Raw genomic sequence first — 19,414 nt, 5'->3', positions numbered from 1 at the left:
CAGGATTCTCCGACAGAACAACCAGTGCTCTTAACCAGTGAGCCATTTCTCCAGCCCCACCCTACCCCTGCACTTTCTTTTTTTGGAATTTCTTATGCTACAGTTCTACTAATCTTTTCAGGACAATAGTTCTGAACGACCAAGGAGAAAGTCACAAAGGGATATAAAAATATTAAAATGTTTTAAAAATCTCTCAGTTCCACCCCCCTTTAAAATTGCCAACCCTTTCATCCACATAGTCTTTCTCGTATCTCATATTCTTTCTTAGAAAGGCAAATTTGTCTCAGTTTTGGAATACCAATAGTAATATAACTAAAAGGTCGTAACTTTTAAACAATAACAGCACCTGTTGGCTGTGACTTGAGAGAGAGAAAGGGGCTGCATGATCAACACTGATCACCCTTTGCTGGTGACTGTAAACGCTGTTTGGAAAATGAGTGTATTCAGCAAGTTCTGGGATGAGGCAGGGCAGGAGGCCCTGGGGCCTGGGAAGGATGGAAGCCGTGCCTACGTTAGAGAAGGCGTTAACTCTGGGAGCAAGCTGCAAGCGACGCCCAAGTACCGCTGCCATCACGGGCTCGGGTCTGGAGCCACCGAAGTCCTGCCGTTAGGGCTCGTAGAGTACACCGCGCCCCTGCGCGCCGAGGCCGGCCCAGGCCGTGGCGACGGCGGGGGGAGCAGGCCTCCGAGCGGGCTCCGCGAACGCCGGCCTGCGAGCTCCGCAGAAGTTTGGGCCTCGCCGTCCGCCGTCCGCCGTCACGTGCAGGCCGCCGCGTGGTCGGGTGGGGGCGGGCGAGCCCGGCGCTGGCCGAAGCAGGAAGGGAGGCGGCTGGCGAGCCATTCTTAAAGGGGCCCGAGAGCGCGCCGGCGGCGGACCACCGGGGACCGGAAGGAAAATGGTAGGTGGCGGCGGAGGGCGGGCCGGGCGGGCGTCCCGGAGGAGGACGCGCCGCCGCGTGGGCCGGGTGCGGCCCGCGGCGCAATGGGCCGGGCCCGGGCGGCGTCGGCGGCGAGCGCCCGGTTCTGACGGCATCCCGGCCTCGCCCGGCCCCCGTTCCCCGCATTCCTGAGAGTCCAGGCCGGTGGAACCCAGGGGACCCAAGGTTCCAGGGTTCCCCCTGTAAGACAGCTGTCAGGCGCAGGGTCGCTGCGTTTGGGCCGCGGTTCCTGTTCCCTTTGACGATGAACCCCACGCGTAAGGATAAAGTGGAGAGTTAAGTCAGTGGCTATCAAGGACCTTGTGGGTCCTTCCCAAAGTGTTTAAGTAAGAGCAAGTTCCATGGAAACAACGGGAAGACACGGTTGTTCTCTGTAACTCCTCCCTTGGGAAACACTTCCATCCAGCAGGTCTTACCATGGACTCTGAACCCAGTGAGCTCGTGGATTTTCATCATTATGACCTTTCAGCTACACCCCAGGGTACTGACACTCTCATGTTCGAAGCATTCCTTTTCCTCATGCCTTCCCCTTGGCTTCTGGGTTTCAGAACTCCTGGCTTTCCCCCTACTTCTGCTGATGCATCTTTCCCCTGGGCTTCCTTTCTCCATTCCCTGGACTGTGCCCACAAGAGCTCTAGGTTCCATCTCGAGGCTTCCTTTTCTATTGTTTTTCTCTTTTCTGAATTCCTGGCTTCAGTTACCACCTACATTGAGTTGACTGGTGTGTTCCTATCTCTGACCCTACTGAGATCCAACCAGCAGTTATATTCCACTTTTTGGTTAATATCCGTAGGAAGCATTTCCTCCCAGAGATGCCACAGAAGCTCCTCAGTTTGTCCAAAAAGAACTCAGTTTCCTCCCCTTCATTCAGCCAGAATTCTGAAACGTGGTTAAAGGTGCCATTTGTGTCCCTTACACAAGCCAGAAGTCTCGAAGTTATCTCTGTAAGCCTGTATTTCCTTCAGATCTCAAATCTATCCCAATTCATAGCTAGTGGTTGAGAGAGAGAGAGAGAGAGAGAGAGAGAGAGGTGTCAAGATAACTGGGTTGCTTCCTGGGTTCACTACCTGTAGATGCTTCTAGCCCATCTAAGCCTTAGATTTCCTGCCCAATGGGGTTGTTGTTACTGTAGGTGTGAGGGTTTGCTATGTGAAGCAGGAGTGAGTCTCATGTTACATACGTGGTAACTGACTGATGTTACTCACTTGCATGCTGATCTTCAGCCGCTCAGCCAGTTGTCATCTCTTCTCTGAAATAGTCTTGCTGGTAACTAATGCTTCTGTGTTCTTTCTGGCTCTCTGCCTTCTAATTGAATATCACAGCAAGCATGATCTTATCAAAATTAAAATATGGCCATGTTTGCCTTCTTCACAATACTTAAAATGTGTTGATAGCTTCCATTTGCCCGTGAGATAGAAATCTGAGTACCTACTAGGTCCTAACCTAGCCTTGGTCCTTGCTTCTGTTGTGGGCATCTGAGTCTCACTGTCATTTCATGCTGTTGGCTGCCATGCTTGCTGTAATTATGTTAGATGGCTTTTTACTGTCACTGTTATTTGTGTAGGCAATCCAACTGGCCTGCCCTTACAGGCCTTTAGGGCTCTGACTACATCCTATGTCATCACCTGCACCCGGTGTGAGGGAAAAAACCCGCCCACCACCTCTCTCCCCTACCCCTCTCTCTCTCTCTCTGTTCCGCCTCTGCCCTCCCCCTTACCCCCTTCCTCTCTTCCTTCCCCCCAATAAGCCTTACACCGTACATGCTGTATGGGTTACTTCTTTATATATTACAAAGTCAGCGCAGTGTTCTTCACCCTCACAAGTTCTCAAAGCGCCTTGTGACCCTCCTAGCCAGCCTTTGTCACAGATACTAGTTTACAGTTCTTTTTTGCCTGGTCTCTTTGATGTAGGTCTCTTCTGTAAAGCTAGTGCTTAACAGTGTTGGTGCTCATTAACTATTCATTTATTGAATATACCAATAAGTGAATGTTTCAACTATCATAAATAACATTTGCCACCTAGAATTGTTTTTATAGCTTTGTGCTCATTCTTAAATGTTTAAAGTGTAAACAGATGTGAGTTAGCTAAGCCAGAGTTCATTCCCTTCTCTACCACCACCCCTGCCTTTTTAGAAGAAACAATTTATCTTCCTGCCTCTGCCTCTAAATGCTGGCATTACAGACATGTGCTTCTGGTTCCTGAGTTCTCCTTGTAGGAGGGGATTTGGGGCTCTGTTGTAGCATTGGGAAAGGAGAAAACACAAACTGAATTACACAGATTAAATCAAAGCATGCTTTCGTCTTTTCCATCATGCTAGGGGTCATGTGAGGCAAGTGCCTTACAAAGACACTGAGCATGTTTTCATGGGTGTCTGACCCTAGGAGATCAAGCTTACACTTGTAGCTCTGATTTTCAGAGCTGAATGGTAAGACTTCTGTCAAATAGGTTTTGTCTTAAATAAAAATCCAAAGTCTATATTAGTTTCCTTAATTCTATCTTTGATCAAAGAAATTTAATCTTAGCTTTAGGCAGTTCCCTAATATTTTGCATCTCTCTAAAGAGAAGTAGAAGATTGAAAGTTTGTATCTTTTGTTATTTTCTGTTGATTAGTACTCTTGGCTGGTGTGTAGGCCTTGGTTGTATAATAGCACACTGTATGATACGTGTCACACTTCTGACTACCAGAGTTCAGAATTTTAAGGACAGTTAAAATGCTAGCCATTTCCTGCTTTAATCCCATAGACAGTGAAACACCTAGGCTTCCATACATGTTATTTTCCATATATATTCCATATATATATATTTATTTATTTAACTTAGAATTGGAAGCCTTAATGCTTTGAGGTTCTGATGAGAAGTTCCACATTTTCTTGAAGGGGAATGGGAAACTTCTATATGAAAAATCCAAAGTGAACTTTTTACAACTTGACTCAAACCAACTATAAAAAATGTAAAACATGAGGGCATCTGAAAGTTAGTTAGGTATTGGAGACTAGAATTTTGGTATGGTTTTTAAGTAGAACAGTTTGCTATCTTTATGTTTCCTGTGACACATGCTGCCTTTAATAGTCCAATATTTCTAGGTGAGTGACTTGTAGTCTTTGGGTAAGAGAGTCCATTGGGGTATGGATGTACTGTGGGCAGTGGAGCTGAGTGATACGTAGGCTTTCACTGATCTGTTCTCCGAATTGCTATGTTTTGGAAGAGTCTTTAACATATTTTATTGGGGGGGGGGTTGGGGGACAGGGTCTCACTCTGTAGACCCAGCTGGCCCCAAACTTATAGGTCTTTCTGCCTCTTCCTCTCAAGTATGCACCATCATGCCTGGTTGATTGTGTAATTTTACCTAATAAACATAGCATAGCATGGCATTTCACACTTGGCAATTCAGGGAGTCTAAAACAAAGATCACAAGTTTGAGGCAACTTGGGCAACAACAGAAATCCTCTGTCAAAAACCAGACAGTTAAGGGCTGGGGCGACCAGTGAGTACATAAAGTGATTACTGGCCTTGATATTTATTTCTTCTGCTTTTGCTTTTGTACATTATTTTTGTTGTTGTTTTTCAAGGAAACCGGTTTACTGAGTGTCCTGCAGGGGTCGGTAGGCTGGACAGAATATTGCTTGCCTTTTCATATATTCTTTGTTTTTTGTTATTGTTGGTTTTTGAGACAGTCTTTCTACATAGCCCCAGCTGTCCTGAAACTCTATATGTTGACCAGGCTCGGCTGAAATTCACAGAGAATGCCTGCCTCTGCCTCCTGAATGCTGGGATTAAAGGTGTGTGCCACTGCACCTGGCTACTTTTGTACATCTAATAGCCAATTTTATGTCTTTAGTAGTCCACTGATGTGTAAATGGTTCATTTTTTACTGTCATGGTCATTTTTATTTTCTCTGTAATTGTGAAACTCCAACACAGTGAGGTGACGTTCCCTCTCCTGCCACACAGTGTGAAATATGAGCTTGCTCATCTGACAAAAGAGGACCTCTCACTTCCACATCTCCTCCCTTCCTCTCCACTTCTAGGGAAGTGCTTGTTAGGATGTGCTTGGTTTTTGAAGTACTTAGCAGCCAAAGACAAGGTTAAAGTGAAGCTGATGTTAGAGATCAACAGAGGTATGACTGAACCATATAGATCAAGGTTGGTAGATTTGAAATTTTATTTTATTTTTTTTACAGGATTTCCCTGTGTAGTCTTGGCTGTCCTGGACTCCCTTTGTAGATCAGGATGGCCTCAGACTCACAGATACCTGCCTGCCTCTGTCTCCCAGAGTGCTGGGATTACAGGGTTGCGCCACCACCATGCCCAGCTTTGAAAGTTCTTTAACATGCACAAATATTGAAGTTATGGCATTTTAAGTGTATGTATCCCTCTCTCTTGTAGAGTGAGTCTTTGGTGGTTTGTGATGTTGCTGAAGATTTAGTGGAAAAGCTGAGAAAGTTTCGTTTTCGAAAAGAAACCCACAATGCTGCCATTATAAGTAAGCTGAAGTTGCCTCAAAACTATATGATGTTAGTTTGTTTTCTCTTAAAGCTCCTTTGAATGTGCCAAGACTTTGGAAAGTAATTGGTGCATCCTCCTGTTGCATTTGCTACCACTGCGTCTGCAAGTTAAGAAACTGCTATTGCCATAGATAACCCCATGTCAGCTGCCTACTCAGCTCTGGAGAAGCCAATTGTCTTGGTCACGTGAGGAATGAGGGTTCCCATTTGTAGTAACCCAGGGGTGTTTGTCCTTCTCAGGGGGCTAACAATAGTGCAGACCAAACGTTTCCCACACCTGAATGGTAAAGTTCAGCATTGGCCCTTATTCCAATTCTACACTAAACTTTGGTTTCGTGGAGAGTGCTTTACTTGTTTTCATAAGTCTTTGTGGGCAGTGATTAGAAAGATGAAAGAAGGTCGAGGGAGTGAAAATGTACAGACTATAGACTTTGCTTAACAGAGATACATCAGGCAGTGTGAATTAAATCAGGTGGTGGCACCTTATGAAGTTTGGGTCTGTTAAATAAGTGCTGTCACGTGGTCATAAGGTTAATAGGGAAATGTGTAACAGTGCCACTTGCCACCAAAGAGGAGGCTATTTGAGGTCACATCGTGTGTCCTTAGGATTTAAATGTGAGTGTAGTGCAGACCCAAACATAGCTGACTCCTTAGGCAGGTAGAAAAGAGCAAAGGCATAGGTAGCCTGGGTTTACTTTGATTTGTGTTTGGGTCATGCCACCTGTATTTGAGTCTATTTGAACAGAGGTGGCGTTGGTAATTCACTTTTTCAGAATAATGACTATATGCTATGAAACTGTAATGCTGGAGAAGCTGGTGTCTTGGGATTTTTCTCTCCTGACTCCTGAGCTTTTCTTTTGCAGTTCTAACCATGTTGCACTTAGACCAGTCTCAATCAGATTTATATTGAAAGCCACTTTATGAAAGTTTCATTGGAGTTATAAAGTTCTCCCTACCTGCAGTGCATGTGAGGAGTGGATAGAGCCTAAATTAGCAAGTTACATTCTGGGAATTCTGTCTGAAAACGTCAAAGCTTAAGTGTGTTTTGTACTATGTTTCTTGATGCCTTAGTTTTAGGCGCTCCTCTCTCTCCATAGAGACTAAGGTCACATGGGCTGGGTTGTCAGGGTCACAATAGAATTATACTTTACTTATACTGTATTTTCATTGTAGTGAAGATTGACAAGGATAAACGCCTGGTGGTACTGGATGAGGAACTTGAGGTTTGTTCAATGAGCTAAATACAATTTTTATAGTTAAGCAATTGTTGTTGTCCAAATAATGCAATGTTAGTTTCATGTACTAAAACAAGTTCTGGACCTTCTTAAATACATACTATTTATGCATGAAAAGCATGGGCTAATTACTGGTTTCACGTTGTCTTGCTGATTTAACTGCCTTCCTTAAAGTATTAATGTGATCCAGCATGGTAAGTAGGAGTTAGAGCTCTAGTAAAGATGAGTCAGCTTCATAACTTATGAGCTGCGCAGACTGATAGAAAGCGGAAGCTTTAGTTACGTACGTGAGTAGGTAACTAGAGTAGAATTCCTGTTTCCTCTGGAGGTATTGCTGTGTCACCAGTCACTCGCTGTTCCTGACACTGGGAACGTAAACATGGAAGGAACGCTGACCTTCAGCCCCAGGTTTTGTTAGTACATAGAAATCATTCTGTGTGTGATAACAAACTCGGAGCTCTTCGCAGAGTGAGCTTTTGCGTAAGGACATGCTTCACACTTCTTTTCTCTGTGGCATTAGGGCATCTCCCCAGATGAACTCAAAGATGAACTACCTGAGCGGCAACCTCGATATCCTTTTCTAAGTGTTTTGGAAAGCTTTTTGTTAGTCATCGGGATTTTAATTATGAGCCCATTTGTTAAACTTTCAAAAGATATATTTTATATGGCATGAAAACAGTGTGGGGCTGTTCAGGGGACAGGAGGGTGAGGAGGGACAAGTGTGGGCGAAGAACCAAGTATGTATGTAAAGCCGCTATTTTATGATGCTGACTGTGGAGCTGAGGGAGGAACCAAGTATGTATGTAAAGCCGTTATTGTATGATGCTGACTGTGGAGCTGAGGGAGGAACCAAGTATGTATGTAAAGCCGTTATTGTATGATGCTGACTGTGGAGCTGAGGGAGGAACCAAGTATGTATGTAAAGCCGTTATTGTATGATGCTGACTGTGGAGCTGAGGGAAGAACCAAGTATGTATGTAAAGCCGTTATTTTATGATGCTGACTGTGGAGCTAAGGGAGGAATGGAAACACGTCTTAAAAGCAGCCCAACCAAGTTAAAACATGTATGCATATACTAGACAAGGAAAATCAAAGTTGGTGTCCTAATAGGATTAAAAAAACAAGACAATTCTCTTTATTCCAATGTGCATGCAGTAAAAATTGAGAAAGAAAAAAGTTCATATTAAATCTGTACTTTTAACAATTTTTTGTTTGAGAGGCTACATGATTTTGTGATTTGCCTTTGGTTTTATGCCACAAGTGTGGTAGCAAATGGTGCCAGGTGTTGCTAATTGTCTGTCTCAGACAATGGTTTAGTTTCTTAACTTGAGAAAAACCTTCATTGTGTATAGTTATAAGTATCAGCATGATGACGGAAGAGTTTCTTATCCTCTGTGCTTTATTTTCTCCAGTCCTGTTGGTAAGTTAATTTCTTTAGTAATGTATATTCCACGTTGATATAATTGAATCGTCTTTTGCTAAGCATTTTGCTATTCACAAAGGTGAAGTTGTTGAGTAGCCGAAACTGAGGTCAGTGTGTGTTTGCTGTACACACTTGTGCACACCCCTCGAGCAGGCACCGTAGAGCATTTCCCTTGGGGTGTGCTTCCCTTGGCTGCTCAGTTCCTAGAAGTGCAGTTGTTGAGTTAAACCCTACATTTAAACGATTCTGGAACACAGTAACATCTCTTGGAATCAGAAGTATGTATTTTCACCTTGTTTAAGTATGTGATCTTTGTGTGACCATGTTAATATGCCTGTGTTTATCTTTTTAGAAATAGTTACCAGTGGTAAGCCTATAATCTTGAAGATGGTTCTTGTACTATTGAAATTAAAACAGTGCTGAACAAAGTTTCTAATGTCTGTCAAGACTCTGAAAATCAGGACTCACGGAGACCTAGAACCACTTTTGATGATGTGATAAATCTTTGTGAAAGATAAAAGTAATAGAAGCCAGTATCTTTTCAAAAGCTACCATTCGTTTCCGTGCTGGTGTCTTCCAGGGTGCAAGCCTGAGCAGCAGATGATGTATGCTGGGAGTAAGAACAAGCTAGTCCAGACAGCTGAGCTGACCAAGGTAGTGTGTGCGCGGGCAGGTTTATTGATGCTTTCCTTCAGCACACAGGGCAAGAGCCAGGCAGCCTGACGTGGAAGTATTTTCCTGTAGCTGAAGCTTTGAAGGCTACTGTGATACATCAGTAAAGCTTTGTATTTATTAGTAGGAAAGAGAACGATAACAATCTTTGAGCCAAAATGTGTTTTTAAAACAAATTGATTAGAAAAAAATAGCTTATCAGAAAAGCCACTGTAACCATGCATGGTGGTGGGTGCCTGTAAGCCCAGCACTGGAGAAGAAACTGAGACAGGTGGGTCATGAGTTCAAGGCCACACTGGGACACACAATGAGATTATCTCCATGAGGGTGGGGAGCGGAATCATGGTAACTGCTAAGCCTATCAGGTCTTTTATACTGTCTGTACCCTATACTAGACCTGACATTATTCCTTTACATATTACTTTCTGACTTCTATGATCTCATTCTGTACTGGTGTTGAGATTGATGGTCATGTTTCTGTAAATAAGAAAATAGATCCAGGGTCCTGTGAGACGGCTCACTGGGTAACCGGACTTACGGCCAATCTCAGTTTAATCCCTAAAACACACATGGTGCAAGCAGAGAATCACCTCCTGAAGGTTGTCCTCTGACCTCTGCATGTGTACTGTGGCTCATGTGCATGTGTGTGTCTGTACAGGGACACATGTACACACACACAAGGGTAACTTTAAAAGTAAAACAGAGAAAAGCAGGTTCAGAAGATGATTTGCTTAGGGTTGTTAGCTAGAGCTAAGATTCAGAATTACAGTTGGCTCCAGACCCCATCTGTTTCCTGAAATGCCTCGGCTTCCTACAGCGCCTTGTGCTTTCTGGCCTGTGAATTCAGATCCCTCCTGGAGAACTTTAACTGTGGGCTCTAATATAGCCTGGTCAGATTAGTCAGCAGCTGGTGTTGACATCTGATACTTGAACAGTGAAAGGTGGGCCTTAGGTTTCTCCAGCTCCTAGCCAGGTTGTCTTAGATTTGTGTGCTTGGCTGTTTTTTCTAATGGGCAAGGGTTACAGAATTGCTCTTTTAGTCTGTATGTGCTAGTTCAGGATTTGTGGTTTTGAAAGAGTCTAGTTTTTATGTCATCTTGATTGCTATACTTTGGTTACTTAAGTATTTAGCATTTAAAGAATCGTAATACTGCTGAAAAGTACATCTCATTTACTAAGGTAAGTCATGACCAACAGGAAGGAAACAGAATGTAGGTTGTTTATTTTTGTTTTGTTTTGTTTCTTGTTTGTTTTTGTTTTTTTGAGACAGGATTTCTCTGTGTAGCCCTAGTTGTTCTGGGATGTTCTATAGACCAGGCTGGCCTTAAACTCAGAATCTTCCTGTCTTTGCCTCCCAAGTGCTGGGATTTAAGGCCTGCAGGACTCTCACCTCCACCACTACCCCCACCCCTGGCTCAGAATGAAGTATTTAATATTCAGTACAATGTAGAGATTTTCCCCCCCTAGAGTAATGGAATATGACTTCAGTTTGTTTGCTCTTTCCTTCCTTAAGGTATTTGAAATAAGAAACACTGAAGACCTAACTGAAGAATGGTTACGTGAGAAACTTGGATTTTTCCACTAATGTGAACTTCTGTGTTTCTAAAGTATTTATGTATTAACCTGACCATACTGGAACCAGACATAAATAGTTATTTATGCCTAAAAATGCACTGTTACTTACAGTTTGTTTCCTGCAGTAAAGAAAAACTCTTCATTTGTGCAGTTTGAACAAAGGGGAAATCATCTTCATAGTAATGAAACTTTGTGAAGTGTTTCCTTGTATCTGTTATTATTAGATGGACTACTTTTCTCCAGGGATGGTTTGTACCCTTGTGACTAATTTCTATAATTTATGATTCAGAATTTGTTACTGTTTGCAGACACTGTTGGAAGGTGGGTATTAGACTGTGATCGACAACAGATCCTCCTTTGGCCACTACTGGGTACTGGCAGTTTATAAGTGCAAATAGCATTTTATCACTTGTCACATCATTGAGTTTCATTTGGGGCTAAAGTCTTAAGTGACCAATTTTGAGCCATGAATAGTGATTTAGTAGAACCTCTGTTGCACTTCCCATCAGTTTCCATTTTCTCTTGGTTTAATCAAGTATAGAAATTAAATCAATCACTCATTCCTATGGTCTGGGAGTTCAGTCTTATGGTAGAGTTAGGATTATTAGGTTGTCTTCTTATGGAAAATAGTATCCAGGTCTTAGAAACTGGTAAGTTCTACAATCAAAGGCTTCGTTCCTGATGATGTCGCCAGGAGGGAGTTAGAGTGTAGCTTGGCAACACTCTACAGCCCCTCCTAATGTCTGTGAGCACAGGCCTAGATAAGTTAATTCTGTGCCTTTGATTTGTCAGCTTTAACCTTAGCTTACGACTTCCACACTGCCAGTATTCTAGATTTGGTGAAATTAATACTTTTTTAAAGGGTTCAAGTAAAACAATTTTCTATAATATGTATAACTGAAGTTTGTAATAAAACCAACTTGTTATTTTTAAAATTCCAACTATCTGCCCAAAGTTGTGAATCTATGGTAGGTGAGAGTTTTAATTTGGGGTATAGTTGCTATTACTTTTGTGCCATATGTAAGCATTATTTAAAACTCTGGTCATAGTTAATAACAACGCACCAATAAATGTCATACCTTTTATCCTAAATGTCAAAAGAAATTCTCATATGGATTAAGCCAGTCATGTTAGAGGATGACAGCATCATCAGGAAGCAAGGCTTCTAATCTACTTGCAATTATTATGTTACACTTAAAGTGTGAGAAACTGCTGAATAGTAGTTTGATTTAAAGAGAAAAGTGGAGAGACTATGTAGAGGCTGACCAAATTCTTATATTAAGAAGTTAATCATCAGATTGGTGTGGTGACACACGCCTTTAATTCTAGCACATGGGAAGCAGAGGCTGGGAATCTCTTTGAGTTCAAGGCTAGACTGGTCTACAAATTGAGTCCTGGACAGCTAGGTCTACACATAGAGACCCTGTCTGGAAAAAAAAAAAAAAAAAAAAAAAAGAAAGGAAGGTAATCATTTTGAGCTGGGCACTGGTGGTGCACACCTTTGATCCCAGCACTTAGGAGGCAGAGATAGACAGATCTCTGAGCTCCAGGCCAGCTTGTTCTGCAGAGCAAGTTCCAAGACAGCCAGGGCTACACAGAGAAACCCTTACTCGAACCTTACCACACCCCATTTCCCTACCCTACCCCACCCCCCCAAAAAAAAAGAAAAGAAAAACTAGCAAAAGCATCATTATGCTGGCTTGTGTTCATTGCATAGTATTTGTCTTGTTGAGGGCTCTGTGCCAGTTTTACTGGAGGAAAGATAGTTGGAATTTTCATAGTGTAATAGAGTGTGCTGTGTTCCCAACTGTGTGTTCGCTAGCCTGTATGTCAGGAAGCAATTGCAAGTGCTTGAGGAGGTGTTTGTATTGGTTCGTGAATGGAAAAGTTATTTTATTTCAGTGTCCAGAGAGTGAGAAAACTTCACTCAAGAAGTTTAAGGGGTCCTTATACAGGTGTTTTGGTATGGGCTAGATAATAACTTGCTTATAATCCTACAGAAATGCAAATGAGATCCAAGTAGAGAGTGACTTTAATGTTTTTGAATGAAGCAAGTAAGGTTTTTTTTCACCTGGTTGTATTAAGTACACTTTCAAAAGCAGTGCTACAAGAGCGTACAGTTTTAATGTGGTTCTTTATTTTGGCTTGCTTATTTCATTTAGTTTTTGAAATTTCAAAGCCTTTCATCAGGTCGGTGGCACTGACCTGCCATGTACAGGACTCTTATTCTCCAGTTCTAGCAGCAGCACAGAGGTGGCGAGCAGCTTTCTTTTTCAAGCTTGTCGGGCCCTTACCAATAAGTGAGTCTTTGTAAGGCAGCACATTGAATTGGGGCATTAATAGAACATTTTTATTCTGTCTGTCCTTAGACAGGTTTATGTTTCCCTTTACCTAAAATTTACATTCTTTTAAAGTATTTTTAAAATTCTTTTTCTGCCTTTCCATAAAGAATATGTGCAGATTTTTACACTCCATGATTTTCTGGAACAACCATTCCTACTCAGCCTTAAATCTTTATCTTTACTTTTTAGTAGCCACTCTTTCCAGGAACCTCTTTCTTGTTTTAGGTTAGCGTTGGTTTGGAAATTTCCGACCTTAGCTGACTTGTGCATAACAGCTAACGTTAGAACCAACTAGGAACCACAGAGTCTGTGTGGTACAGTTTTTATGACAGCGTAAGTGACATATGAAGAAAGGGATTCTCAGGTTACTGTGCTGAAATTCCAAAATGTTTTCAGTTTTGAGCAGTAATCACTTTGCTCTGGTAGTAAAACAGTTACGTTAGAAAAAGCTGATTGACTGTTTGTTTAAGTGACTTCTGAACTGTGTGAATTGTCTATCCAAGGAGTTTGCTGGATGCCTAGTGCAGGGAAACCATTAATAAATAATTGTAACAAAATGTGTGCTGGCATTTTCCCTCCCTTTTTGTCTCCTATTTTCAGGAGCCAAACTTAGCCATAAACTGTACCCTGGTCTGACACTTTCACTTAATGGTTTCCAGTTAGCAGAGTTTATTGCCAAATTAAACTTGGCTCTTTTCCCACCTAAAAAGAAACCAAGGAAGGTGCACATAAGAAATGTTTGAACACTTGCAAAACTCAAGTGACTACATTAATCTGTGTGTGGACTAGTGAATAGATATTTTCATAAGAGTTGAAATGCCAGTATTTGGGAAGTAGAGAGTAAGCTGTATTCTGTCAGTTCTATTAATGTGGTTGTATTCCTTATTTGTTCTGTAGACTGATAATACTGGAATCCATAAAGTTTGAGCCTTTACAACTTACGTGAAGAAATGTTGCAAACATTTCTGGATGAATCTTATTTTGTATTTCTGAAAGAATGTAAATAATCTCCTAGGCCTCTTCATTCATGCTGATAGTTCCAAAGTGAATGTTTATTGTTAGGCCATTTGACATTTCAGATCAATGATCATATTCCTGTAATGTTAAAACAATTACGTTGAGCTTTGATAGAAACAATTTCTTGCTTTTTGGAATATAATTACTTGAATATTGTTTGAGATCACTAACATGCCAGGGCGAGTCCCACTGATTTTGATGGTCCAATATAATCTCATTCAGGAGGCTTGAACATTGGTGGTTTAGTCTTGTGAATTTTAACAGTTCTCTGTCATTGTGTAAGAAAATCAACAGCTGGCACCACTTCTTGAGCTGTGGTTCCAGTCTGCTAGTTCATCTGCATGTTTATTTTGGAGTCTTTTGGTAAGCATGGTCCTTGTACTGGTTTAAATAAAATGCTAACATGAAAGCACTTCCAGTGTTTCATTTTTTACTTATTTTCCACCTCCCCTTTGTAACTCCTGATGCCTGCCTGTCAATTTCTTTGATGAGCCACATGCCTATCTAGCAGTTTACTTGCTTTGGGAAAACTAAATAACAACAATGATGAAGAAAAGGAATCCTTGGGTGACTTGATGGAAGGAGAACAGAATGACATTGATCCTACTAAAACTCAGTCTGCTGTGAAAGGATGGATTTGTAAGAAAGTCAGTGAACAACAGTAGAGACAGAGGGGCTGATTCCAGATGATGAATCTGGCTTTAAAAGGGAGAATTAGAAGTTAGGAGGTCTGTGTGTCTCTGAGCAAACCTGTCAGAGGTTACATTATTAGAAATAGCTTCATTGTTTATAATCATGTATTGAAAAACCATCCTGCTGTTACTTAGGGACTAAACTACAGAGTCTATGCTGTGGGTGTCTATTAGGATGGGTAAATGCAAATCACCAATGTGCTTTAGGGTTTACCGGGTACTCCTTGTGATTAAATCTGCTAATAGTCACAGCTTATTTTGGCTATGAAAGGAGTAATTAGTGAACTGGCCAGAGCCAGGAAACATGTTTTTTCTTATTTCTCAAATTTGGTCAGTTAGCTACTCAAGGAAAACAAAACATTTAAAAAATTATTTTGCCTTTGCTTAAAAAGACTTTTTAAAAAGATAATTTCAGTCCTTGTTGGTTTCCAGCAACAAAAAGTGTCTGTAAGCACTCGGGCCCCAGCAAGGGCCCAGAGTGTTTGCACAGGGCATTCCCTGAGTGGACACTGTGTCCCGGCTGGCTGAAGCCAGAGGCAGTCGTTTTCTGTGGTATTGCCCAACGGGTAGCAAATAAGGATCTGGGTCAATTATTCTTTTCAGTGAGACAGTCAGCTGTGTAAATGTGAGAATGCTGTTTCGGGGAGAAGAAGCAGTATGCAGCCCCACAGCAGAGGAAAAGATGCCAGCTCTGGCAGTGTGGACTAAAACAGCAGGCTGGGTCGGGGAGCCCCCAATTACAGAGCCACGTTAGGGTCGTGGCTCCTTTGACCCAGGGTCTCTCTTGGGTCTCCCCTCTTCCCGAGGCCTGGTTGGTCAGCTTTTTCTGGACGTTCTGCACGTCTGTTAGCAGAAAACCTCAATTTCTGATGTCAGCGCGCACAGGTGTTTGCTTGTATGCGGAAGTGCCAAACTGCAGGACCAGCTCCAGGTTGTCTGCCACTGTGGCCTGTATCCACAGCCAGCCCCGCCCAGCCTACAAGTGCACCTTACAAGTGCACACCTGGGCTTTGGCCCGGCCGAGGGGCCGTGCCAGGGTAATCTTTAGTTTTAATTCATTCAAAGAAAGGTGCGCTTGCTTGTGGTTTTATGCTTAGCCAAATCTCTTTACATTTTTGGTATAAACTGGAGGCAGGCATGATTTCCATAGTAATGCACAATTATGATTGATAGTACTGTGAATATTTATATACATATAGCTGTTTCCCATTAAACATGTTTTCTTGTTTAGAGAAGAAAATTCCAAACAAAATCATGGTGACTACTTAATTTCAATGATAGATCTTTGTATAGTTTCTAGAGAGAAGCTTATAAATTGTGTTCTGTTTGTCATACTTTATTTGTATAGATATAACAGGAAGTGTTGATGATCATGCAGTGGGATCCTTGTTCTTTGGACACCTAAACTGGAGCTGTGCCTATGAGATTCAGCAAGAAACACTAACAGGCATGCATGCCTGTATGCTTACACTCAGGACACATACATGTACACACAGCATCACCTCTTAGGATCCATAGATGATTGGCGCCTGGGCCCCTCCTTGGGTCCCAGAGGCTGTGGGTGTTCAGTTCCCATATGTAAGATGATCTAGCATTTTTATAAGACCTATACGCATCCTTGTGTGTCAGGTTACTTAGGATACCTACCACAACGTAAATCCTATGTAAGTAGTTGCTGCGTTGTTTAGGGACTAGTAGTAAGAAAAAGACCATACATATTCAACATAGGAGAAGCTTTTTATAAGTATTTATTCATTTAAAATGTATTTAAAAAATAAATGCTTGTAGTTGGTTGAATCCATAGCTACAGAATGCATGGAGAGCTAGTTATCTAATCTGTTTCATTTCCTATGAGTATAGATCAGAGAAGGCATGGTGGACTTCCCATAGCATGCTGGAGACTCAGGAAAGCTGAAGGTTTAATTCTAATATCAGTCCAATGGCCTAAGAAAAAGGCAGCCAGTGATGTAAGCACCAGTCAAAGAGCAGAGAAAATGGATGTCCCAGCTGCAGAGATAGACAGGAAACACCTGGCTGATGACGGCGACCCACAAAGGAAGGTGCATCAGATCCAACTGTGGATCTCACTCAGACACTTAACGTTTAACATGGAAATCACCTCTACTGGCCAGGTTGACAGAGTGAACTGTCTCTGGACCATAAAGTTATTAAGGCCAAGGGCCGAGTGATGGCTCAGCAGTCAAGGGCCTTGCTTTTCCAAAGTCCTCAAATCCAGTTTCCAACTGACATTGGGCAGCTCACAACATTCTGAAACTCCAGTGCCAGGAACCAGGCCTCGGGCCCACGTAGAATAATAAATCTTTAAGAAAAGGAAAAAGAATATCAAGGTTAAAGTTTTGGAGATTTCCTTAGAACTGCCAAGGCTTTGGATTTCCTTTTTTGTTTCTTTGCGGGCGTTTATCATGTCCTTTAACCCCAGGAATCAGGGTTGGTGGCTCTTGTTCGGGTCCCGGCGCCGTGCTGCCACTCTGCTTTAATGCGTGTGCCTGCGTCACAGTCCTTTCACGCCCCAGAACTGCGAGTCGGACCTCACACGCCTGTGTTGCACCCCTGAGCCATGTCCAGCTGTTTGACCTCGCTGGCTCTTGGTACGGCACCTCTCTGTGAGGTCCCAGGAGTGTGCCCACGTTCGTGGCGCTTCAGAAGGAACGCCCTTGTGCATGTATAAGCTCTGTACGTCTGTAACGGCCTCCAGAGGGAGGGTCTCTTACCCTACATTCAGGGTTTGTGGACGGATTTGGTCAATCTTGGGAGCATAAGGAATTATCTTTCAGGTTGGTATAAAACACCCCGCAGTTTGGTTTTAGTGTGGATAAATGTAACATGAATTTTCCCGTTCAGGCTCTTGATTTCACTATCTCCTGTATCCATGTGATGATAAGGGATGTTCCCCAGTTATCCCTCATTGGCTTATCAGAGGCCTACACCTGGCAGGGCAGAACGGACGTAGACATGGCAAAGGTTAGAGGGCTTTGGGGAGAGAAGGATCTTGGGAAGAGGAAGGGAGAGCAAGGCCGTGATGGGTTATCCAGCATGTGACTGGATCATGTGGATCGAGGAAAGCGGCCCAGATGAGAGAATAAGCAAGTGTTATGGAACTATGGATGGGAATTAGCCCAGTTAGAAATTATTAGAGCAGATGGCGTGGGATGGGCCTTGGGAGGTAAAGACAGCTTAGGAGGTCCTATCTGCCCCAGGTGAAGTAAGGCCATTCTGTCAGGTGTCTGTGTCTTTTTTGATTTCGGTAACAGGTTAGATAATATTGCTGTAATACTTACAGGCTTCATAGCAAACATTATTAGATCATACTTTTAAATGAACCACAACAATGGGTGTTTTGCCTGTCTCACTGACAGTTGTGAGCTGCCAGGTGGGTGCTGGTTCTCCGTAAGAGCTGTGCACTTAGTCACTGAGCCATCTCTCTACTTCCTCCTCCCTTCTTCTGTGTTTTGTCAAACATACTGAGTCTGTTGCTGATTGGTCCCTCAGATGTTTAAATTTGAGACATCCAAGGACATTCGGCGAGTGAGAGCAAAGCACAGGAACAGAACAGTCAATTGACCGAGGTCCAAGCACACCTGGAGCAAGTTGAAACCATAGATAATGAAGTTATGATAGCTGCCAGTAAAGGAGTTAGAGGTAGGCGTTTAGTGCATAGTTTATGGCCTTGAGTCTTCCACTGTGTGTCTAGATGCCTGTGGGATTAGAGGGTTCCGGTTCTGTGGCTCCTAAGAGGTGACCTTGGACTGGAGACAATACCATTAATTAAAGCTGCAGCACTAATGAGGACTCACCCGCTCCAGGTCGTAGACTCTTACAGGCCCTTGACAGCTGTGCAGAGACAGTCCTTCCGGTTGAGTCTACTTCCCATGTGTCTTTTGGTAAACAATGTAGTATCTGGTCAGGACTGTTCCTCACAACCACAGTAAGCCTGACTGACTTACTCATGGATCACACTGGTTGTGATGCTTGGTTTTTGTCAGTGTGATACAAACCTAAGCATATTTGGAATGAAGAACCTCGGATGAGAAAATGGTGTCTACCAGATGGCCTGCAGGCAAGTCTGCAGGTCTTTCCTAATTGATGATTGATGTGAGAGGGTCTAGCTCACAGCCCACAGAGGATGCTGCCACCCCTGGTCAAGTGGTTGACCAGCAGGTTGAGCAAGACCATGCAAGCAAGAACACTCTTCTGTGGCTTCTACTTCTGTTCCTGCCTTTACTTCCCTCAGTGCCATATTAGATTGCAACCTGAGGGTTGAAAGCTGAAGTAAATCTTTTCTTCCCTGACCAAACCTGCAAGAATAAGAAATGGTGAGATGTTGAGAGGAAGGAGCAAGGATGAGAAATAAGACAACAACAATACCGGGGACCAGGGGGACTTGTGTAAGGTAATGACAAAGCAAGTCCATTAAGAAAAGCATCTTCTATGCTATTTGCAGAGAAAAAATGGGCTCACCAGTGGGCTAAATCAGACAATGTTGGCAAAGAGAACACAGGATGCTGCTGACACAGCTGCCTTAGGACCAGTAACCACAGCCTTTCAGGGAGAAAGCCAGTTTCCTAGGAACTGCAACCTTAACTTCTTTGAGGCTCTGTGTCTTAGGGTATCTATTGCTGTGAGAAAACACCATGATAAAAAAACATGTTAGGGAGGAAAGAGTTTACTTGGCTTACACTCTCATACTGCTGTTCATCATTCAAGGACGTCAGGGCAGGAAGCTGGAAGCAGAAATCATAGAGGAGTGCTGCTTCCTGGCTTGCTCAGCCTGCTTTCTTTTTATTGTTTTTTTTTTTTTTTTTTTTTTTTAGCTGCTTTCCAGCAAGTGCCCTGCTTTCTTATAGAACCTAGGACCACCAACCCACAATGAGCTGGGCCCTCCCACATCAATCACTAATTAAGTGTATTCTGCAAGTTTGCCTGTAGCCTAATCTTACTGAGGCATTTTCTCAATTGAGGCTCTCTCCTTTCCAGTGACTCTAACTTATATCAAAT

The 19,414-nt window shown here is 42.8% G+C and overlaps 1 protein-coding gene across 1 annotated transcript; it reads left to right on the top strand.

Annotated features, from left to right (window-relative positions):
- Positions 1-624: 624 nt before the first annotated feature.
- Gmfb (glia maturation factor beta) lies at positions 625-14,118 on the top strand. Its single transcript, XM_021641256.2, is given in 8 exon segments — positions 625-899; positions 5,324-5,420; positions 6,616-6,665; positions 7,198-7,247; positions 8,015-8,097; positions 8,681-8,754; positions 10,286-10,351; positions 10,353-14,118. Coding segments are annotated over 8 exon segments (465 nt in total). The 5' UTR covers positions 625-896; the 3' UTR covers positions 10,395-14,118.
- The last annotated feature ends 5,296 nt before the right edge of the window (positions 14,119-19,414 follow it).

The sequence above is a fragment of the Meriones unguiculatus genome, chromosome 9, assembly GCF_030254825.1.
Source record: "Meriones unguiculatus strain TT.TT164.6M chromosome 9, Bangor_MerUng_6.1, whole genome shotgun sequence".
In the NCBI taxonomy this organism is placed as follows: domain Eukaryota; kingdom Metazoa; phylum Chordata; class Mammalia; order Rodentia; family Muridae; genus Meriones; species Meriones unguiculatus.
The sequence above is the reverse complement of the archived record's forward strand: the minus strand, read 5'-3'. Positions and strand labels throughout refer to the sequence as shown.